Source organism: Chenopodium album, chromosome 3 (genome assembly GCF_948465745.1).
Source record: "Chenopodium album chromosome 3, dcCheAlbu1.1, whole genome shotgun sequence".
Classification (NCBI taxonomy): Eukaryota; Viridiplantae; Streptophyta; class Magnoliopsida; order Caryophyllales; family Amaranthaceae; genus Chenopodium; species Chenopodium album.
Window position 1 is genome coordinate 386,574 of NC_137836.1, and position 23,918 is coordinate 410,491.

Here is a 23,918-nt window from a genome sequence, read left to right on the forward strand (position 1 = left end):
TCACTTTTGTAAGAAAAAAAATGGGTCACAAAATGTACGATGTGCAATAAAATTATTGTAAACCGGGGCATGCAAAAGTTTTTATTTCATAAACCAGGGGCATGTGCAGAAGGAAATTTGGAACTGAACTGATTAGAGCTGAACCGAACTAAAATTAAAATAAAGAGAACATGCCATAAACAAAGCTGAAATGAATAATTTATTTCATAAAAAATTAATCCATAGGAATTAAAGTAAATTTTGTCAAAAAAAAAAAAAAAAAAAAAAAAAAAAAAAAAAAAAAAAACGAATTAAACTAAACCGAAATTATGCTACACAAAATAGACCCTAAGAAAGATATCGGTAATCTGTCAAAAAAAAAAAAAAAAAAAGAAAGATATCGGTAAGCCGGTTAGGTATTGGGGTTGGCAGTGTTGGCATGCATGTGGACCTTTGAAGTTTGAACCCCTTCCCAAAGAAAAGAATAAAAAATATTGAGATGTATATTTATTCAACGAATATTCCGGATCGGCTAATCAGAGAAGTGTGTGATGACCTCTGCTTTCTGAAAGCCCCTTGTTTTTTTTTATATTAATTAAACAAAAGAATACCCTAGTAATTTAAAGGTGGTGAGTGCGCTGCAATTAGAGTGAGCCACCTCTTCTATAAAGTATCGAAGTGAGTAGTCTAATTTAGAAGATCTGTCTGCCTCATCTGAGTTAATCGACATCAATAAAAATCGGTATGTTTCTGATCTAAGATTTGATAGTTGATTGTTGATAGTTGATTGTTGATTGTTGATTTATTGATAGGGTTTAGTATTGAATTGTCAGGAATTAATTGAGAGAATGGGAAGTTCAGAGTTATCATTCAAATTGGCAGATCACCCTAAGCTGCCAAAGGATAAGATATTGGCGTTGATTGTGCTCGATGGTTGGGGCGAAGCTAATCCTGATAAGTACAACTGTATCCATGTTGCTGAGACTCCCACCATGGATTCCCTCAAGCAGGTTAAGACTTAGAGAGATTGTTTCAGTTTTGATTAGAGTTTTGATGGTTTCAGGTTTTCATTTGATTTTATAATTGATTTATTTATTAATTATTTCAGATTAAGAGAGATTGTTTCAGTTTTGATTAGGGTTTTATCATTTGATTCGATTTGATCAATTATCTCCAGGGTGCCCCTGAGAAGTGGAGGTTGATTAGGGCTCATGGTACCGCTGTTGGACTTCCATCAGAAGATGATATGGGCAACAGTGAAGTTGGCCACAACGCTTTGGGTGCCGGCCGTATTTATGCTCAAGGGTCTGTTCTTCTTCTTTTATCTCTGGTTATTTCTTCTTTACCTTTGCGATTTTAATTTTACTTTTAGTAAGCTCTTGCTCAACAACACATAAATCTTTTTTTTTTTTTTTTAGGGCCAAGCTTGTTGACAAAGCTCTTGCCTCTGGGAAAATTTTTGAGGATGAAGGTTTTAACTACATCAAGGAGTGTTTTCAAACTAATACAGTTCACTTCATTGGTTTGCTAAGTGATGGAGGTGTTCATTCTCGTCTTGATCAGCTACAGGTATTGATTTTCTTGAATCATGAGTCAAGTCTACGTAGGTTTTCATTTTTGTATTGTGTTATCATTTTGATATTTCTCCAATTTGTGCTAACTTTTGTTTTTCTTACTTTACAATTGCTTCTTTTCAGTTGTTATTGAAAGGGACCGTTGAACGTGGTGCCAAGAGAATCCGTGTTCATATTCTTACTGATGGCCGTGATGTTTTAGATGGTTCAAGTATAGGCTTTGTAGAAACTCTTGAGAATGATCTTTCACAGTTACGCGAGAAAGGTATTGATGCCCAGGTTGCATCTGGTGGTGGTCGCATGTATGTTACTATGGATCGCTATGAGGTTAGTAGTCATTATAAGTTTTACAGCTTGTTGGACAATGTAGTGCATTATGTATTTGTACTTTGATTCCTGTGCCCACTGTCTTCCTTTTGTATTGTTTTTAGAAATTACACATTAAGGGACAATGTTTATAGATGAATATTCCATATTTGACTGTTAGACATCACATTATCAGTGAAATATTGACGTTTTTAGTGTGCTGCTTCTCTTGATCGATTCCTTTACTGGTTTTGTTTATCTAGCTCAACATAAAGACCTCTAGTAGACTAGCCATTTTGCACATTTTACTTCCATAAATACCGTACATGCTCCTCCCCATTGTATTCTACACGTGAAACTCACAACTTTCTTGCCTTATAGTGGTAATTTAGCCCAATGGGAAAAGACTTGGGCTATAAGACCATCTATTGTATCCATTAAAATTCCTTTAACTGCGCTTTTTTGTTAGCCTACTTGGATAGGAGGGACCAAATTTGTAAGTTTTCTTTATCCTCTAAAAGAGGTTTGTGAAACTGATGTTGCTGGCTGCATATAGATTGGATATGCTCCTAAAAGCTTGATTCTTAATGACATTTGGCAGTAATATTGATACGTACTTTATGGTCTATGGGTCTTCGTTTAATTTCTAGATGCTGGAAGTATACTTAAGTTGAGGCCATAAATGATTTTTATTTATGGCTGTATGCAGTGAACATTTGTGGATTTATCCTTTATTCCAACCCAAACCTTCTTTTTTTAGTATCCCTATGCAGTTTTTGTCCTTTACATACTTGATTTGGGTGTAGTTGATACTGATTTTTCACTTACTGCATAAATAATTCTTTGCTGAGTGCATTTTATCTTGTTCAAGTTTGTCCATACTCCAATTAATTGTCTGTGCATCTTGCCCTTTGTTTTGTAGAATGATTGGGAGGTTGTGAAGCGAGGATGGGATGCTCAAGTGCTTGGTGAAGCTCCATACAAGTTCAGGAATGCAGTTGAGGCTGTCAAGAAATTGAGGGAGGAGACTAAGGCTAACGACCAGTATTTACCACCTTTTGTTATTGTGGATGAGAATGGAAAGGCTGTTGGTCCGATAGTCGATGGAGATGCTGTTGTCACATTTAATTTCCGGGCTGATCGCATGACTATGCTTGCGAAGGCGCTTGAATATGAAAAATTTGATCACTTTGACAGAGTTCGCCATCCTAAAATCCGTTATGCTGGTATGCTTCAATATGATGGAGAGTTGAAGCTTCCCAGTCATTACCTTGTTTCTCCTCCGGAAATTGAGAGAACTTCTGGGGAGTATTTAGTTCACAATGGTGTGCGAACATTTGCTTGCAGGTGAGTGTTAATGGTTTCTGATGTTGCATACCTGCTGATTTGTTTATACCTAATCAATATTGCTATAATAATCTAATTGCTTATGTTGCTATACTAGTGAGAAGGATTAATGTCATATTGTCATGTCATGCTATCTGATTGGATTTATGCAGAAATGATTCTACATGCTCTTGAGAATGTGCTGAAGTAGTGTTGCACTTTGATTAATATGATGGAAGATAATCCTTTTTTTCTCTGCCTTTCTGCTTTATTTGCCATTGATCTTTGCTTAGATAATAGTATGCCCTGTCAAAAGCACCTACCTTCAATTTCTCCATTATAGACTAGGACTCCTGATAGAATTTGATGATTATTTTTTACTTGAGGTTTAGCTTAAGATTAGCTTGCTGTAATGCTCTTTCCAGTTCAGCTGCAATGTAGTAGTGAATTCTCTTTTTTAAAGTCTTCTTGTGGCCTGCTTCGGCATGATATATGAACCAGTAAAAGCCCTGCTGTTTTAATTGGAGATGTGTTGCATTTGGCTTTCTGCATGTGTTTTTAGCTGTGGTTTAACTATTCAAGGCAATTACTTGTCGTAACTTTTTCAAATGATCTCTTTTCCATGTTACAGTGAAACAGTCAAGTTTGGACATGTTACCTTTTTCTGGAACGGGAATCGCTCAGGTTACTTTAACTCTGAATTGGAGGAGTATGTTGAAATTCCTAGTGATAGTGGCATTAGTTTTAATGAACAGCCTCTAATGAAGGCTTTGGAGATTGGTGAAAGGGCAAGGGATGCCATTCTGAGCCGCAAATTCCATCAGGTAACTAGAAATTCCTTTTCGTAGCATCCTTGAAGGAGCTCTTTACCCTTATAAGGAAAAAAAAAAAAAAAAAAAAAAAAAGAATAAAAAAGAACTAATAATTTTTTTTAAAAAAAATCTGTTCAGATCCGTGTCAACATACCCAATGGTGATATGGTTGGCCATACTGGTGATGTAGAAGCCACAGTTGTTGCTTGCAAGGCTGCTGATAAAGCTGTCAAGGTACACTTCTTGCTGTTGTATATGTTTTAATCTCATTTCTACTTCCAGGTTTACTCATGCCCTCTGTCCAGTGGCAGTCTCTGATGTTGTACTTGGTTTGACCTTGTATGCTGGGGTTGAGGTGATTGAAATGTGGACATTTTTTTTTTTTTTTTTTTTCTCTTCCTATTTTGAGGATGACAGATGTGAGTGAGTTATTGGTCATCTGCCTCTATACTAAATTTTAGGTGAATGTAATAATTTGGACTCGTTAAAACAGTAGAGGTCCTCACATCATTTCCCTCTTTGAACACTTAAATTAGCTTTACCATGACTGCCAGTTCATCTGTCTATATATTTCTTGGTGCTTCAAGGTGTTCATAGCTTATACCTTTCTTTTATTCTCCACTCCCTCTATACCCCCCCCCCCCCCCCCACCAAAAAAGAAAAAAAAAAAAAAAAAACTATTTTCCATTTTTCTTTTTAGTCTTCGAAGTAATGTAAAGAACTCCTGATGCATGATTGAGTTCTTTAAAAATTAGTTTGAGATGTCAAATTGAGAAGTGCCTAGATTATTTTTCTTACTCCACAAATTAAAGTCTTGTTTCCGTAAATGAGATCTGGACTGATTGTCAATCAAGAACTGATTTTGTCAAGGATCCAGATTAAGATCCACCTGATCCAGTGTCTAGTTCATCATGTTTTACTTTCTTACAATCTTTACAACTACATTAATTTTGGTTAGGAAGTTTAATATATTAAAAAAAATAAAGTTTCATAAATTAGTTTGGTGTCTAGAAAATACTTCTATAAAATTGTACCTATTACAAAATGGATCCACAGGTTCTACATTGACTTCATTCTTGTCTCAAAAATAGGATTTGTATCCAAATTTTCAGACCATGGATCTGGATCTGAGGATACAATCCTGCTTTTTACTCTATTAACCAAAAAAAAATACTCTCTTCCTGCTGTTTACTCTCAATGTGCATGCCCAGAGAGTATGTTTCACATGGTGAAGAAATAGTTTGTTGTAAAAGGGGAATAAAGTGAGCATGAATAGGTGTCGTGCTGCGAGTGTGACCCTCTTGGTGTGTGCGCAAATACCTACAAGAGTGGTTTAATCGAGGAGACTTGTAATTGTTGATTTAAAAGGATATAATTGGATATAATTTTATGCAAGTCTTTCCTGGAAAAAAGCTGTGGGGTTTGACCAAATAAGAAGTTACAGATTGTGAAAATATGTTAATTGTGGAAACTCCACTTGGATTAAGATATCAATGTAAGATGGTTTTTGTTCGTAAATCACACACTATTGAGATATCTCTGCCGTGCCTTACTCGCAATTACTTTTGATCAACTACTTAACTATGAATTTGAAGAGATTGCTTCATTACAAATCTTAAAGGAATTTTACTCAATAGAGTTTTTCTCGTGCTCTCAAATCTCAATGGTCCCATTGACTCATGCTATATTTTAACATGTGGTCAACCCTTGTCTGTTAGTGTATCTATTTGAGATTTAGAGGTAGTCATTTTGATTGGTTGGATGCTTTGCAGATGATATTTGATGCCATCGAGCAAGTTGGTGGAATATATGTTGTTACTGCTGATCATGGAAACGCTGAAGACATGGTAAAGAGGGACAAGAAAGGGCAGCCTCAACTTGACAAGGACGGAAAAGTTCAGATTCTTACATCTCACACGTTACAACCGGTATGTGGTCTGGTTGGTGATTACATAATGTCCTTTTATATTCTGACATTTGGGGGGTGGGGTGGGTCGGGGAGCTGGGAGTTTCTACCACTCTTGATTATCAAGAGGCCTACAGTTGACAATACGATACAATGAATACATGTATCAGATGGTCTTATATTCGGTTTAGGTGCCCTTTTTAACTTTTGGTCTTCACTGATTTTAAAATCATATTTCCGACTCTGCTATGGTCTTTCCCCACCTTCCCCCCCCCCCCCCCCCCCCCCCCTAAAAAAACCTGGGTATTACTTCCTTGGCCATAGGAAGTATTATTATGCAAGAAGAATTTTCTCTTAATTATTTGGTATTTTCTCATTTAGGTGCCAATTGCAATTGGTGGTCCTGGCCTTGCTCCTGGTGTTAGATTCCGCAATGATGTACCTGATGGTGGTCTTGCCAATGTTGCAGCCACGGTGATCAACCTACATGGATATGAGGCTCCTAGTGACTATGAGCCAACCCTCATTGAGGTTGCAGACAACTAGGCTAGGGACTAAAGATCAGTAAAAACCCTTCATATCGTGTAATAAAAAAATTATCTGGAGGAAAGATCCTGGTAAAACAGTTTTGAATTTTGATTATCTTTATTTGTTTTACAAGATTCAAATCAGCATGGTGGTTCATTACTTCAGTTCATTGAGTCTACTGGTTATATTTTTCCCTGTTTTTTTTTGGTTATATCCTTCTAGCCCTTTGATCTTTTAAGCTTATTGCTTTATTGTTTGTTATTGTCCTTATGGACCTTAATAATGGCTATGCAAGCTAATGGCTTTTATCAACTTGTCATTTTTGTAATCTATCAAGTCTAAAACACTTTTCTTTTTAAACCCAAAAATCGTTAATCATCAGTCGCTTTTGTCATTATTTTTTTATCAATTAAGCTGGCTTAACGTAAGAATTATGATAGCATTCAGCAGCTGACTTACTGACTTGGATGAGGAGCTTACTTTTGTGATATCTGCAGATCTAGAAAGATGTTGACCATAGCAATTCCCAACTCCCCAAGTATTCATAAGTCGTCAGGAAGCTTATTCTGACAAATCTAACTGGCCGTGTATAATTTGGAGCATAGAATTCAAATCTTCACATTTGCAATTTGCAAGCCAATTCCTGAAATTAATGCCAATTTAAGCACTTTCACTTTTCTTTTGTCAAAGTTGCTCACTAACTTTCACCATCAATCTTACCAATACACTGTCTACAACATATGAATTTTTTCCATGTATTATAATTGTCAAATCCATTAATTATGGGATTTTTACACTCCTTGCAAATGAGGTGGTAAACAACCTCAATCAAAATTATGGAAATTTGATTTAAACGAAACAAGATTAGAATATTCCTAAGAATTGGAAATGTGGAGTAAGTTTCCATGAAACATTACTTGAAAATGTAAACAAAACAAACATTAAAATGTGGTTGTTCAAGGAGCTTAATTGGTTAAATTTTGAGAGAATTAGTCCTATTTTTCTTTATTTTTGTTGACTTGGTCACTACACAAGACCTAATCCACGATTGGACTCTAAGTCTTTGGACCCAATATTGTGTCATACAGCCCAAATCGGGGAAGGTCACGAGAAACACGAACAAGGATAAGGGTCTGTTCTCATTGACTTAACTCAGCTGAACTGAACTGAATTGAGTTGAACTGATATGAATATTTTATAAGAGAAGGAAATTAGGAGCTGAACTGAACTGAGCTGAATTGAGCAAAACTGAACTGAACTGAATTTTAACGTATGAGAACAGACCCTCAAATCATCAAATCTATAATCAAACTACAATTTATGTTTCTTTAAGCTTTCTTAATTTCTTGGCATCCTAGGCTTGATAGCCTAAAATAGTATTGTGAATTAGTGGCAATGATAAACTGATAACAGTAGAGTGTTGTGAACTCGTGGAGAGATTAGCAAATTTGCAATTGTGATTAATAATGAAGTAACTCTCCCTTCTTGGATCTAATTTAATCGTTAGTCTATTTCTCTCTCTAAACCCTCATACTTGTATTGTATTCTCGTTTGATGATCAATTAATTTATCTTTAATCTCTTGCCGCATTAGTCATATGTATGTTGTACACTATTGAGGCCTTAACTTAAAGGCTAGTGATTCTTAAGGGCACACCCCTACGATACTCTTTCCCTACATAGGAGCATCATTGACTTGTTTGCCTTTTTGCACCAACAAAAGGGTGGTATCCAAAACTTGTGATCAAATCTCGTCTACATCATTTGTCCCAGATTTTTGTACACCTAAATCAAGCACTAAATCATCTAACATAAACATGATCCAACGCCATTACAACTCAATTAAAAAACATCCAAATTAGACTGACCCACTATTATTTCATAATCGACCCAAACCAATTTGCATCCAAAAGATTTTAACAAGAATTAGAACTGAACTGTCAACCTGAATGGACAATGTTCGTTGCTTTAAAAGTGGAACAATCAATTAAATAAAAACAGAGGAAATAAAAAGTTGTGTATGACAAAATAGATGAACAAAGTCTTTTATTTTTAATACAACCAAAGAAGATTATTTACACGAGATTAAAAAAGTCTAGCAAGGTAAGGTCATAATCGAAACATAATATACTGAATAATCCGTTAAAAATCTAAAAATTAATGAATGTGAGAGGGGGATTGGTAAATTAAGGAATTAGGGTGGGCGTCAAAGCCGCGTGGCCAGGGGTTTTACACTTGATAAGAAATGTAGACGAGAAAGACACGGTTGATTCGTTTCATTGTCGACCATTATTGTCCAAATAATTTATTATAGAATAATTTGATTAATACGAAATCGTAGGTTGAAATGTTGAATGGAATTATAAAAACACAAACCAAACCCACCCTATAAACTTAACTCCTGTCTGTCTGACTGATTGCCATTGGATCTGGATCCATCAATCATCGCAATTAAGTAATTAATTATTAAGTAAAATTAGATGGGAGAAGAAGTAACAACGGATCAAATGGATCAAGCATCAAATTCGGAGAAGATGGAAAAAGAAGCGAGTAGAAGGAGATTGAGCAGGAAAAAGTCATCGGTATCAGCTTCACGTTCATTCAAGCTAAGAAGCGAGAGCTTGAATTCATTGAGGCTAAGGCGTGTGTTTGATCTGTTTGACAAGAACAAAGACGGCCTCATCACTGTCGATGAAATCAAACAGGCACTTGTACTGCTTGGCCTTGACGAAGACAAGGAAGATGATCATAATAATGATGACATAGAGCTCCACTCCATTGTCACCTCCTTCATCAAGCCTGGCTACCACGGCCTCGCTTTCGACGATTTCGAGTCCCTTCACAACTCCCTGCACACCACCTTCTTCTTTGACTGCCATGATCATAATGATCACTTTCAAGATGTAACCCATCACCAACAAGATCAGGTGGAATCTGATCTCAACGAAGCTTTTAAGGTGTTCGACTCCGATGGCGACGGATACATCTCCGCCACTGAGCTTCAGCAAGTGCTTTCCAAATTGGGTTTCCCAGAGGCACAACAAGAGCTCCACCACATCCAACACATGATCTCCTCCTTTGATGACAACCACGATGGCCGTGTTGATTTCTTCGAATTCAAGCATATGATGTCCCGTACCCTTCTTCTTCCTTCTGCTTAATTAATAAATTAGGCTTCTTTTCTTTTCTATTTTACCAATATGTCGTCCACAATTATTTTACTTTTGCATTTGTTCTGCCTTGTTCATTTACTGGATCACATATATCTATTCTAATAATTTTATCTATCATCTACGTTTATACTCTACAACTTTCCTGTAATCAAATTCCTCACAGGCTAACTACATCTTCCTGTAATCGAATTCTTTACAACCTTATTTATCATTAGATTGCATCATCATCACAATGATTCAACTCATTCTACACTAAAGCTCATTCAGTCTTGTGTTTATTTTAGACCTAATTTATACACATTTTTCTTAATGACACTCGTAATATGTAGTAAAGGACATACTTTGTCAGCATCTTCTATGAAAAGAAAGATGGAAAATATCTGCTTTCAGGAACTCAGGAAGGCTAACTATTGCAGGGAAGACAGTAGAAGAAAATTTCATCACCCAATATTAGCAGAAAAGCACATTAAATCAATTGTGAAATTTTCTTGTTTGTTTATACTCTTAAGAAGGCAACAACAATTTCTTATCTTCATCATCCCCGACAAATATATCTTTATACAAACCAGAGTTCTCACAAGCATTTCAACAAGTTCATGAAATTATATCACCAAGCAGATGACACGTTCAACAGTAATCATACATTGAAAATATTACACCAACAATAGTCCCTATATTCAGTGAAATCCTATACCATTTCTAGAATTGAGACTTGTCAAGATTATCAAAGTATGGATGATCCAGTGCTGCCTTGGCCGAGATCCTTTCAGCTGGATCATATTTGAGCATTTTCTACAAACCCAAAACAAAGAATCTCAGTTGTCTTTTTTCAAAGGTATAAAAAAATACTAAATTGAATTAATATATGGGATGAAATAGCAATATAGATCTGCCTTCATCATTTCTCTATCATTAGGATATCAAGGCAAATTCAAAAGGATGTTCAAAATGAAGTTAGGAGGATATTCATTAGTCTTTAAACAAATTTAAATCACTCCCCTTTCCATGACCTACTTTTGTTCAGCTTCTCTTCCCTTAAATGACTTGTATTGTTGACATACTTAAAAGTAATCACTTAATCTAAAATCTAATTAACAGTGACACTAGAAAGCATCTGGCAAATGCAACTTAAAGAGTATTTTTTACACCAAAAAGATTTTAAATTACATTGAGTTGTGGGGTCTTGTAAGTCATAAGAGTGTAGCTTCAAGTATTAACTTTTTCTGTAGATTTTAATTGGTGCACATGTCAAGCTTACCATCTAGCAGATGGGGAACATTTGTTTGAAAGCATACTTATTGTAGATTAGACTTGAGAATTGTGCTGGCAAAGCGAGATGAGAGGGAAAAAATGCAGTTGGGTTGCACAAATTAAAAAGGAAAGATAGAAATGGAGGGGCAGAAGAAAGGATAGACAACAAAACAAAGCCATGAAAAATAATTATTGTCAAATTTTGAGACCCAAACCCCTGACTCCACCACCACCACTACCTACTGATCTAACCTTCTCCCCCTCCTAAAGTGCATCATTTCTTGGTGTTGTTATATATGTGACTTGCATTGGATCCTGTTATCAAGAATTTCATTCATGTGCAATTTCTACTAAGAGCATGTTTGGTTAGTGTATTTTTTAGGTTGGAAACAGATTTGGTTAAACCATTACCATTATCCAATGTTCGATAAAGAGATTTGGTAACAATTACCTTTACCTAAGGACAAGGGATTCCACCCAATTGTTACCACTCTAATATCTAAGCTAACATAAATCCTTACCCTCCTCACACATATTGATTCCTATCCATATTTAAACCAAACAAATGAAAAGGTAATAGTTATATGATTCCTTTTCCCCCTCTTATTTGTTTCCTTTGCACTTTGTTTCCATTGTTCTAATCAAACACCCCCTAAATAGAGGAATAAGTACCACAATTGATGTAGCTGCGGAAAACCCATCAAAAACAGGAATGGATGTGAAGTACTCACAGATAAGAGATCAACACCATCGGCCCCCAAAGATGGAACTGCTCGAGCAAGATTCTGAGATTCCCACACAGGATACACATGCCAGTCCCGCAGAGCAGTTACTCCAGGCCACTGCTCCTCAGTTGGAGTTCCCAACAACCTGACATGATCAACAGAAAAAAAAACATGAACCTCTTTTAAATTTGCTAAGGTTTCTCTTTACAATGTATTTTTAGTGCAGCAAAAACTTCAACAATGAAACAGCAAATGCAAGGGTAATGAGATGAAGTTGACATGAATGAAGCAAAAGCAGAAAACAAAGTTAATTGGTACCTGAAAATGTGTAAAAGTTGTTGAAATTCTGAATCACCAGGAAACAAAGCTTGCCTTCTCACCATTTCAGCTGCACAAGGATGAGCATTAATTGGAAAATCATGCAGTTTAATAAGGCAGGTGATCAAACAGAAGACTGAGAAGAGAAAAAAGAGTTTACCAAAGATGCAACCAACAGACCAAATATCAACGCCAGTGGAGTAATGGGTAGAACCAAGCAAAACCTCGGGTGCTCGATACCACAGGGTGACGATCTGGAGAGGTTAATAAGATGACATTGTTACAAAGAAAGAAAAGGAAATGAATAACAGAGAAAGGGAAAGAGATATAACCTCGTGGGTATAACTCTTCATAGGGACAGTGAAAGACCTTCCAAGACCAAGATCAGCAATCTTAAGAATACCCTTATCTTTGTCAACAAGAAGATTCTGGGGCTTGAGATCTCTGTGAAGAACACCATGACTGTGGCAGTGAGCAACACCCTTAAGAAGTTGAAAGAGAAAGCTCTGAACCTGAGTAGGAGGGAGAGGACGAGGATTGGGACCCTTGCGATGAGAATCGATGAATTTCTTAAGATCGGTGTCAAGATACTCAAACACCAAGTACAGTAAGGGTTTCGCAATTCCAGTGCTGCTGTTCTTCTTGTCAACATGTTCAACACACAGCAATCTAACAACATACAGAGATTGAGACAGCATCTGCAGCAGTGAAACTTCTCTCAGAGCAGTCGGTGGTACTCCCTCTTCATCCATTTCAAGCCTCGTCTTCTTCAGAGCCACCAGTTGTCCCGTCGTTTTCTCCTTTGCCTTGTATACCTTTCCGTAGGTTCCTTCTCCTACCTTCTCTAACTTCTCGTACTTGTCCATTTCCAGGAATCTGATTGATTGATTCTTCGATTGATCTTCCTCGATCTCACAAACCCTAATTTTCCAGGAGCGCCCCTTTTTAATTTTGAATTTCCCCCTTCTTTCTCATAACCTGTCCACTCCGTCATCCCTTTTTATTTCTACTCCCCTCTTCCCCTTTTCTTTTAGGTTACCGTTGCACTTTGCACTTTCTATACCCTTTTTTCTTTTTTCTTTTTTTTTTTTTTTGTTCAATACAACAATTTCAAAATTCAAATCTATACTATATACTAGGGTTGTACACGCAATATAGTGATGCTAGTGAGCGAGGCCGAAAGTGTGACTTTTTTTTTGGCTAGTATGTTTGCTTTCTTAATAGACATTAAAATAAACGTAAGTTAATTAGTAAACATAAATGTCGATAAATAGAATTGTGCCGATAGAACAAAATTGTTTAATTATTTAAGGAATTGGGTTTGAGATTTTATTTAGATTATGTTATGGGGTGTTTTATTGTTTAAATTTCATATTAGTTTGTTTGTAACAATTTTTATACACAATAATACAAGTTAATAGAACTACAAACAATAGAGAATTAACATGTAAGTGATTACCCAACAAAAAAAAATTAAGCTCAAAATAAGGCTAGGAATGTTCCTAGTCAATATCGCACATATTTTAAAATATTAAAACTTCTTTTTTTTGAAGCAAGATTAGCAGGCTATTTATTAAATATCGCTCTCCGCCAAGTAATTAAGCTTTGGAGAAAGGAGTTCATACAAACTAACTCCGTACTACCACGGGTGTCACACCTCGCAACGAGATGAGCCACCACATTGCCTACTCTCTTGACATGTGAAAAGTAACAAAAAATCAAACCATTTAGACATAGCTTTAATATCATCATAAATTAGCCATAGAGGAGAGAAACCCAAGTTGTTGTTCCTGCTACCCATCTACTAGCTTGTTGTAAACCGAATCTAACAGCAGCAGCTTCAGCACTTTCCACATCCATTCTCCTTCCAGCCGTCTGACAGTAGCCCACACCAAACCACCATTTTCATTTCGAGCCACAGCCCCAACCGAAGCAAACGACCCAGTAATATGGGCATCAATATTGATCTTGGTAACCCTAGCAGGAGGCTTCGTCCAAGAGTTGACCATAGGGGCAGCAGGGGCACCATGCTTCACAAAGACTCGCTTAGCGTAGGAGCAATAATTAGACATAAGTTTAGCAAAACTCGCTGATGTGTAGACAACATTTAGGGACTGTTGCTCATGAAAAAAATTTGTTCCTGCAATACCAATTAGACCAGGCCAGAGCAAGCAATATACGTAATTCCTGTTTCTCTAATTTGCTGTTAAACCACAACAAATTATCCATAAAAGAACCTACAGGAGCTTCATCAATCAGAGCTTGAAAGATACTACTCGCACATACCACTTTAGCCTTTGTGCATTCAAAAAGGACATGATTCACGGACTCCCCCACCAGGCTGCAGCAAGGACACAAATGATCAGTAGCAATGTGACGCCGAAAGAGCTCTTCCTTAACAGCCATACGTCCCTTAAATTAAAAGCTACTTGATAAAGAGCATTTATTATCCCTTGCTTTTCTTCTCCTCATATCCACAACCTCTAAAATAAACAATAAAGATCACTAAAAAGGAGTTTTAAAAAAAATAATGTAGAAAGGAGCAAACATATTTAAACAAATACAATAATTTGATAACCCAACATGCTAATCCCCAAACTGAACATATGAGTTTCTAATTAATAAGCAAATCAATTTAACAGCCTGAAACAATCAAAATGATGTGTTAAGATACTTAAGACCATGAATCATACTTGGGATTGTTCATGTTTGCTTTTATCCGTTATCAGGGGTAATCCTTGGATAGTACAAAGAATGTTTTCTCCCAAATAATTAAAAATGCATACAAATTAAACCAGTAGAAGAGTGAGGAACTTGAAGAGCAACAACAAGATCTCCAAGTTGAGCAACACCTGAACACCAGGAAATACTTACATATTTACATGGAAGTTCTAGCAACTCAAAAGTGACCCATGAGTTTAAACACAGATGAGGATTTTATCAAAGGCAAGCTTAATCTAAATTTGGTGTACATTAATTCCCACATACAATAAAAATAGATAATAATGACTTCAAGAAATGCACAAATATACATCTAAATTAAAAATGGCATGTTAGGATCTAGAACGGGAATATGATGACGGTTAGTCTCTTATATTGTTTCCCAAGAATACACAATACAATTCCTTAGTAGTGTGTTCTTATTTCTTTGGCTGGCACTTCATTACTTAATAAATGCAATCAGGCCCAACTCCAAGATTGTAACTCTGTAAGTGATGAGAAAAGAAAAACAAACTCCCTAACTACCAAACCAAAATACCATATCACAATAATACATAATTCATTTATTTATTAGAAGAAAATATGGTACTCTGTTCACAAAATGCTTAATTTAGTAATGTATAATAGCATTTGGTTATAAATCCTTGTTTAGATGGCAAATAATTAAGAGTTATACATAAATAAATGATTTTAGTGCTTTATTATGAAATGAAATAGAATTATGAAGTCGTAGGAAAGAGTAAAGGTTTAAGAGTTAAGACTAATTAAATCTACAAAATTGATATTTGATAATTTAAAGAATAAAAAGAAAAATTTACCTCAAATACTACTTCAATGGAGGAGAGAACAAGGTACTTAAGAACAACAGCTAAGTAAACAAGGGGCACCAGGCTCAACAAGATGAGCTAACCTTCCTTTCTTTAAATTTAATTCCATTATTATTTCATTATTTGTTCGTTGGATTTCATTATTGGCTTAAATTTCTAGATTTTCTATTCTACCTGCCAAACAAAAACTAATCCAAATTAACTCCAGCAGCATGTACATTCTCTCTATAAATCACGAAACCATCCATGAATCTTACAGCCATTTCCTACAAACCCCAAGATTCCCTTCCCAAATGACATTGAACAACACAAGCTCAAATGCTCAACCAACCAAAACAATAGCAAATTTCAACATTGAAATTCAAATTCTACTCACATCAAAATCAATACAATCGATTCCTAGATTCAAATTTGACCCACATTTTGTAAGATCCCTAAACACAAATCCATACTTTTCAAAAACAAAATTAATTCAAATTGCAACAAATTAAATGACCTACTAAGAACAATATCAATAAATTGAGAGAGATACAAAAGAGTTACGAATTCTCGGATGATTCCCTAATAGACCAAGATAGGTTATAGCATGAGCTTAACAAAATTTGGATTTTACACAGGCATTTGTCAATTATACAATTGATGTTCTAACAATATATAGGTATTTGGTATGTTACCATGAGTACAAGGCAATACTGTCATGTACACATGTGTACAATATCTCTAAATAATTAATGGAAAGAAATGAAGACATCTTATACCTGCAATTAATCCTCCAATCAACTGAGTAAAAAGGGCAACCACAAATATACTACTCCCACAGACCACTTACACAATCAATAATGTGTAAATCCCCCTATATATGTTTTTTTAAAGGCTCAAAGAGCATACTATATTCGATAGTAAAAAAACATCAACCAACATCAAGTTCAGCAAGTGAGACAACAACCTACGGGAAATTATCTACGCACATATGCTCAAAGTCATTAGATGGGTATTGCTTAGCCATCAGTTGAGCAGCACAATTACTCAACCTTTTTTACATGAAAACAAGAGAAAATACTCGTATCAAACTCCCTATTCATAAACTTGTCACTATATCATCAATAATATTATAATCAGGTCCAATGATGCTTAACCTGCCTTTAATGAGCTGATCAGCTTAGTCACAATAAGAGTGCCTGACTCCAGCTCCACACGTTCATGCCCATAAGCTCAAGCTGCTTTCCACTCCCATCCTCGCAGCCAATACTTCCAGAACCATGACAGAGAGATACCCCTTGACCCGTTGCACCTTAGCAGCCACAATTACGCCCCTTTCATCCCTTAACACTGCACCTAAGCAAATTCAAGGTGACTGATTATTATGCATCTCCTTTGTTCCTTTGAAACAGTGAAAGTTTTCAGAATACCAAGAAAATTTTTAAAACATTGAAAACTATTACACTTAATCCAACTCACAATATAATTTCACAAACCAAACTAATTCAAGCAAAAACATAAATATCATACCAGCATCCATAAGCATTTAGAATCGTTCGATCACTTGAATAGAAAACCATCACTTGAATAGAAAACCATCACTGTAAAATCCATCACTCTATCCCCAATTTGACTTCCCACTTTTCTTTTCAGGATGTAAGCAATAAAATTCCTTATTTCGTTTTTAAAGTTGAAAATTCACTCTCTTTCTATCTCATGATTCACATAAATAATCCTTTTATTTTCTTTCTCAACATCAATGCTTAAGTGCTTCTTCCTACTTTTCCATCTTTATCCAAAATCAATTTTCCCTTTGACTTTGGACATTATTATTTAATCTCTAGGCGTATGCCACTCAAAATGGAAAGCTAAATATAGGACACAGTGAGTATGGTTAAATGGCCAATAATCGAATACAAGATGTATTGGTCAAGTGAGTATGGTTAAATGGCCAATAATCGAATACAGTAAGTATGGTTAAATGGCCAATAATCAAATACAAAGCAGACAAAGGACGGCACAGCTGAATGACCCATATAACAATTACGTCGCATCAACCACAACTTGTAAGTTGTAACGCAACACCATAATAAAGTATGTGCCACTATAATAATTGACCACAATGGTTAGAACATCAACAAACTTAAAAGTTAAAATCATGATACAAATAAATTGCCGGAATGAGCTGTTAGAAACTCAAAAGAACTTGCACATAACAAAGGGAGAATTACATAATAAGCCACCAGAAAACTAATATCCAGCTTCCTTTATCATAAGTAATAAATGTCTCTTCATTAACCAAAATAGAGAGAAAATATACTTGTCCAAGAAGAGCGGGAACATTATCGGGATCACCATCAAGTACAATCTTGAATGTATTAAATGCTTGCTCTACATCACCTTTAGCTAGTAAAAGCTGTCCTGCGGCATCAAAGATGATAAAGAGTTCACCAATAAATCATCATCACCTTAATACTCTCCTATATTATGAAGAAAATTAAACAATAACCCAGAAATTATTCAATCATGTAAAATAGAACGGAACAATTGAAAATCACAAGAATGAAGAATAGTGCACTACGGTAGAAGTGAGAAAGGCGAGATATTGCAAGCCAAGCAAGTTTTTTAAGATAAAAAATGCCAAGAAAGCATTTAATCATAGGATAAAAGATGCAAACAACCCCCTATCAAAGAAGATATCATCAATTAAATGGATTCAATGACACTCTGTCACACTTCTGAAATCCATTCCTAAGGAAATGTGGAATAGAACTACTGCATTTTTTTACTTGCCTCTTCCCATTACCATTAAAAAATAAAATCTCTTCACACACATATTTTTTTTTTTTTTGAATCCGCATCAAAAACCATATTCTATGTTCACCGGAGCAAATCAAACCATATTGTATGTACATTGTACACCGGAACAAAACACTACCTTTAAAACACCATTATAAAGGTCGCTATTATTGCCAATATATACCACCTTAATTTTCAGGATCTAAACCATGATTGCCAATCATAATTGCATTTGGAGAAAATCTATTCAATAATCCATAATTTATAATTTCAATTAAAATAAGAAACAAAATCCACATAAATTGCAACAACAATAATCATACCTTTACAATTTTGAATTTGAATGTGACGGATGAGAGAAAATACGGGGCTCCGAAGAAGACCCATTTGAATGAGATGGGTCCAAAGATGAATTGAATGATGGGGTTGGATTTGAGAAACAAGTTGCCCGCAACTGTAATCGGCAGAAGGCGAGTTGACTCGGTGGTTGGTGGTAGCAAAACGCCGAGTTTCTAGATTGCGGTGGTGGCACCTGCATCTTACAAATTTCCCATCAAATTGAAGTAAATTAATTCATAAATTGAATTTAAAAAAATTTGGAAAAAACAAAAATTAAAATTTTAAAAATACCTACCATGAGATATATCTCATACATAAATTTCAACAACAAAGCTTATAATTAAACTATTATGGAAGAACTTCAAAAGAATTTAACAAACCCAGAAATTAAAATTTAAAAAATAAATAAAAATGAATACAAACCAGTAGAATAGTGAGGAACTTGAAAAGCAAGCATGCCGAAACCACAAGATCTCCAGGTTCAGCAAACCAGAGCCGCCATTCAAGCGACCACCGCAAGAAACACCTTCACATTTGGCGGCTTCTTTCTTAACCACGCCATAATAGTATGGATCTTCTATCTCCGAGGCCTCATCTTTTCTTAATTTCTTCAAATTTTGGGATTTATCCCTGAAATTAGGGTTTTTTGAATTCTAGAACATTATAATTGAAAGAAAAAAACTTTGAGTTGAGAGGATGACAAAGCTCTTGCCGGCAACGCATGCATTAGCTCTTACAAGATAGAGAAAGCTGAGAGAGGAGAGAGCCAAAGAGGAAAGCAGGAAGCTGAGAAATGAGGGAGGGACGCAGGAGGCATAGAAGGGTCACAATCAACTCACGGCAAAAAAAAAAAAAAAAATAAACAAAGCCACATAACTTTCTCACACATGCACCCCACACATGTGAGCACTATTCATAAGGGAACAAGTGAAACATTTTAAGGTTTGTAGATAAGGCGTCCATAAAATTGTATATGTGTCACATCACGTGTCAAACCAGGTAATGACAGAGTAACTAGATGGAGTTTGAGTTGACCCACAATGGATCGAGGTGTTTGAATCGGGTAATGACTAAAAAATGTAATAGTAATTTACATTACTATAAATAGCCAAAGAAATTTAATTGTATGTATGAAACATACAAAAATAGGGTACATAAGAGTAATATACATAAGTAGAAAATTCTACATCTCTTGTCTTTTTCTCTTAATTCTCTTTATATATATTTCTTAACAATATATTATTTTGCACTTTCCATACTTCCTCCATGTGTTTAATAAGTGTTACACTAACCAAACGCATTCGTGTTTTAATAAATGTTATACTTTATTTTTTTATCCAAAAAATAGGAAAAAAATGAAACTAATAATCTCACCTTTAGCTCATCTGCTCAAAACAATCTCACCTTTATTTCATCTTCTCAAAACAATTCTACCTTTGCATATTCTAGAAACAATCCCACTTTTATACCCCATATTTGATCTCAAAATGAGCCATTATACCTACAACTGTTTAAACAAATAAGGGCTTGTTTAACATTATTTTTTGTTTTTCAGTTTTGTGTTTTTTTTAAATAAAAATAAATAAATAAATAAATAAATAAATAAACAAAAATAGATAACAAGAAAAATGTGTTTTCACTTTTAAGTTGTCAATTTTCAATATTATTATGATTTTCTTAAATTTGACAATTTTTTTTTATTTATTATATCACCTCAACAATGCCAAACAAACCTTAATTTTTTTGTTTAATTTACCTCTTCCCACCTTATCACCTTCTTTCATGGCAACCCCTCCATCACCACCATGGGTACCACCCTCACCCCACCTCTAAACTAAACTGGCCCTAACCACCACATCACTACCCAAACTAACCCCCATCTCGAAACTCAAAGGCTTGCCATGTTCCACCTTCAACCATTACAAACCCAATCAGCCACATCGCCAATAACAATCCATCCTCACCTCTATACACATTCCAACAGTCACATCACCATCTCCAACAAACCCCAATTCTCACACCCTGGCCTTACACAGCAACCTAACCTTCGCCTAAATCCCCTTCTCCCCACCGCAACAACCACCTGATCAGCCCGCTACAATGAATCGCAACAAGCCAGCCATCTCCACCTTCCCTCAACCACCGCTTAGCCGCAACTCCAACCACCTCCTCACTACAGCCAATTCTTGAGACAAAGAACCACACTCCTACTCTGCAACGCTCAACCATAATGGTTTTGGGCTGATTTGTGAGGTCTACTGCGAATTTTGAGCCTTTTTTTGTTTGAATTGATGGATGTCGGGATTATTGTTGGTATTAGAGTACCAACTCAACCAAAAGCTTAAGCTGATGGTTGAGGCCCAGGAATATGTTTTATACTCTATCACTCCCCCTCACATAAAAGGCCCTTTAGGCTTGAAATGTGGATGCAGCACAAGCCCTCCCATACCCGACACAAATTAATTCCACTTTGAAGAAGGGGTGGATAAGATTCGAACCCGTGTCCTCTATGTCACGCTATGTTAGCAAACCATCTCAACCAAAAGTTTAAGCTTATAGTTGAGGCCCAGGAATATATTTTATACTCTATCACTCCCACTCACTGAAAGGCTGTAACACCCCCGATTTACTAACTGAAAATAAACATTAATTAAAGGAAAAATAAACAACCTTTAAATAAAATTGCGGAAGCATACTCCTAAATCGAAGGTATTACCGCCACACTCCACAACCTGTCAAGTGTTAAGGCTTACAAAATCCCAATAATTACAACCCAATAAACTAGGTGAGCTGTTTATACAACTTTATAAACTCATGACATCACACTAATCGAAACACTTGAGCTCCTTTAGCTACGACCACTTGATCAACCTGCTTAGAAAATCTTGACTGCTCACCATTAAGGACAAATTCCAAAATAGATCGTCGCAGGGCCACCATAAGAAAAAGACATGGCCGCAAACACAAGTAGCACAACAAAACAACACACACACGTCAGCAAAAAGCTGAGTAATCACCACACATCAGAATACAGAGTATAATTGAATAATAGACCATACTAGCTCAATTAAACAATGTAGTTCGAAACTACATTACACATTGTACTCTGAAAATAACCTTTAACAACTCAACCTCAAATAATAATACGAACCTTTACTCAATATATCCCATAAGTGTGCCATGCTCGTTGTTCTATACCTAGCCTTGGACATGGGTAATTCGAATAGAACCAACAAGTATAAAAACTTGAATACTCTCAATAACAAAAAAAAAAACACCTTGAACCAGACCACATATGGGCCAATTCCCACTGTAGGGGACCATAGAAAAATAAATAATAAAGATTGTACCTCATTCTTAACTTATGATTATTACACTCTTACCAACAAGCCAAGGACTAAGTTATATAACGCCGAGCCTCAAACCAAGAATAAAATAATAATTCTCAACCTTTTGATCTCAAACTCGATCAAATAACCATTCATAATTTAATAATAACTCCACAATGGCACACGTTCCCAAATAACATGACAATTCGATCACAATATCTCAACTCTTAAAAAAAATACTAATAACCCAAATATAATCAAATCTCAACCCAAAAATAATACTCTACCTTAATAACCCTAAAACCTCGATAAAATACTCCCTATAGAAACAACATTAGAACCCTAGAATAAAACATAATCAATAATCATATTTAATAAAAGTAATATGATACTCATATCCAATCAAATCATATAATACCAATAATCAATCATATATATACGAACTTGATCACACGAATTACAATTATAAAATTTACACATAATAATAATATAGAGTGCAAATAATAAATCATATCACACATAATAATAAGAAATATCAAACATGTCCAAAGTTTCGTGTAATTACCTTTCGAAAAGCCAAAACATGGTGTATTGATGGACGAAACAATATAAAATACGAACAGATATACATATTACCATAGTTATGAGAATGAATAAATGATACTTGGAGTTTTAATTATGCATGAGGATAAATTCATGATGAGGTGGAAAGGAAAGATCAAGTGCAGCTTGCTTGATTAACGCATAAACCCAAACAATCAATAAGAAGAATAAAAGGTATATATCTGGCTCACACACAGTTGCACTCGATACTCCGTAAAGAATTTGATAAAAAAAAAAAAAAAGCATATTTTAGGGTTTATGTATACCTCTAAATAATAGAGTTCTACTTAAAATAAAATAGGGTTATCAATGTTTTATCATTTACAAAATTATACTTAAAAAAAAAAATATCAAAATAATTATTTAATAAATATACGGGTATTACAAAGGCCCTTTGGGCTTGAAATGTGGATGCAACACAGGCCTACTCATACCTGGCCTGGTGCGAATTAATTCCACTTTGAAGGAGGGGCGGATGAGATTCGAACCCGTGACCTTTGTGTCACGCTGACTCTGATACCATGTTAGTGGACTAACTCAACTATCAGCTTAAGCTTTTGGTTGAGTTGGTCCACTATACTCTATAAGTTGGGTTGAATAAATCGTGGAGCAACGCCGCTAGTGAGGTGCGTTGTCGGTTTTTGCGGTTGATGACGCGTGAATATTATATGATTTTTGGTGGTTTCGGTGAATGGTGAATGGCTTTACAAAACCATTATTGTGTGTGAATGGCTTTACAATAATGGTATTAGATAGTTATTTTGTTGAAGTCGACGTCCAGCAAGAAAGGGAATTAACAAAGGGGAATTTCGATATGTGGCTGGATTAGGTTGATTTGGCGGACAACTAGGTCCGGTCTGCGGGTTTCTAGTTTGACGGGAGAAGGAGGGGCTAATAGGGGAGGGAATTGGTGACTGGGTCTGATTTGTTTTCGGCAAGTGGTTGGGTTCGGTTGTTCCGGTGAGTGGTTGGGTTCGGTTGGTTAGTAGGTAGCTGCTCCGGCAAAGCATTTACTTAAAACAGAAGAAGGAAAAAGAAGGGTTATTATTATAATTATTATTAGGATTTTTTGTGAAAAACTACCTTTTATATACAACTTTTTGTGAAAAACTACCTTTTAAAAAAAATGTTGTAAATGACTACCTCTTTTTTAAAAAATGTTGTAAATAACTACCACTTGCCGGAATCTTGCTGTTGACTTACTTTTCCGGCGTTGACTAGACCACTTGGCGGCTTTTTCCCGTTTTCGACCACCCCCACCCCTCCTCCTTCTCCCTTTTCCAGTTTTCGACCACCCCCACCCCCTCGCCGTCAACTCCCCCTCCCTTTGTCCAGTTTCAGACTGCCCCTACCCATACCCCTGCCGGAAAATTGCGCTTGTTGCCCCTCCGCCTTCCTTCGCGATTTTCGACCATCCCCACCCC

General features: G+C 35.8%; 3 protein-coding genes and 1 long non-coding RNA gene across 9 annotated transcripts; 2 read left to right on the plus strand and 2 right to left on the minus strand.

Annotated features, from left to right (window-relative positions):
- The first annotated feature begins 561 nt into the window (after nucleotides 1-561).
- LOC145623160 (2,3-bisphosphoglycerate-independent phosphoglycerate mutase-like) lies at nucleotides 562-6,595 on the plus strand. 2 transcript variants are annotated; one of them, XM_081676458.1, is made up of 10 exons: nucleotides 562-721; nucleotides 813-989; nucleotides 1,157-1,284; nucleotides 1,398-1,548; nucleotides 1,677-1,880; nucleotides 2,782-3,206; nucleotides 3,817-4,009; nucleotides 4,136-4,231; nucleotides 5,770-5,925; nucleotides 6,285-6,595. In XM_081676458.1, exons 2-10 carry the CDS (start codon nucleotides 828-830, stop codon nucleotides 6,447-6,449), a joined length of 1,680 nt encoding a protein of 559 aa, XP_081532584.1. In that variant the 5' UTR covers nucleotides 562-721; nucleotides 813-827; the 3' UTR covers nucleotides 6,450-6,595. The 2 variants fall into 2 exon arrangements, with proteins under 2 accessions (XP_081532584.1, XP_081532585.1); XM_081676459.1 differs by having other exon boundaries at nucleotides 573-721; nucleotides 799-989.
- A 2,127-nt stretch (nucleotides 6,596-8,722) lies between these two features.
- Nucleotides 8,723-9,724, plus strand: LOC145609579 (putative calcium-binding protein CML43). Its single transcript, XM_081665033.1, has one exon. The coding sequence runs from the start codon at nucleotides 8,911-8,913 to the stop codon at nucleotides 9,589-9,591; it is 681 nt and encodes a 226-aa protein (XP_081521159.1). The 5' UTR covers nucleotides 8,723-8,910; the 3' UTR covers nucleotides 9,592-9,724.
- A 345-nt stretch (nucleotides 9,725-10,069) lies between these two features.
- Nucleotides 10,070-13,021, minus strand: LOC145623186 (cell division control protein 2 homolog C-like). Its single transcript, XM_081676460.1, has 5 exons — nucleotides 12,230-13,021; nucleotides 12,058-12,151; nucleotides 11,898-11,967; nucleotides 11,586-11,724; nucleotides 10,070-10,395 (listed from the first exon to the last, which is right to left on the minus strand). Exons 1-5 carry the CDS (start codon nucleotides 12,761-12,763, stop codon nucleotides 10,303-10,305), a joined length of 930 nt encoding a protein of 309 aa, XP_081532586.1. The 5' UTR covers nucleotides 12,764-13,021; the 3' UTR covers nucleotides 10,070-10,302.
- A 405-nt stretch (nucleotides 13,022-13,426) lies between these two features.
- On the minus strand, nucleotides 13,427-19,538 carry LOC145623202 (uncharacterized). 5 transcript variants are annotated; one of them, XR_014109795.1, is made up of 5 exons: nucleotides 18,986-19,538; nucleotides 18,547-18,755; nucleotides 17,745-17,845; nucleotides 15,437-16,780; nucleotides 13,427-14,380 (listed from the first exon to the last, which is right to left on the minus strand). It is a non-coding gene; the product is annotated as an uncharacterized LOC145623202 (long non-coding RNA). The 5 variants fall into 5 exon arrangements; XR_014109789.1 differs by having other exon boundaries at nucleotides 13,427-14,749; XR_014109807.1 differs by having other exon boundaries at nucleotides 13,427-14,238; nucleotides 16,582-16,780; nucleotides 18,986-19,532.
- Nucleotides 19,539-23,918: the final 4,380 nt, after the last annotated feature.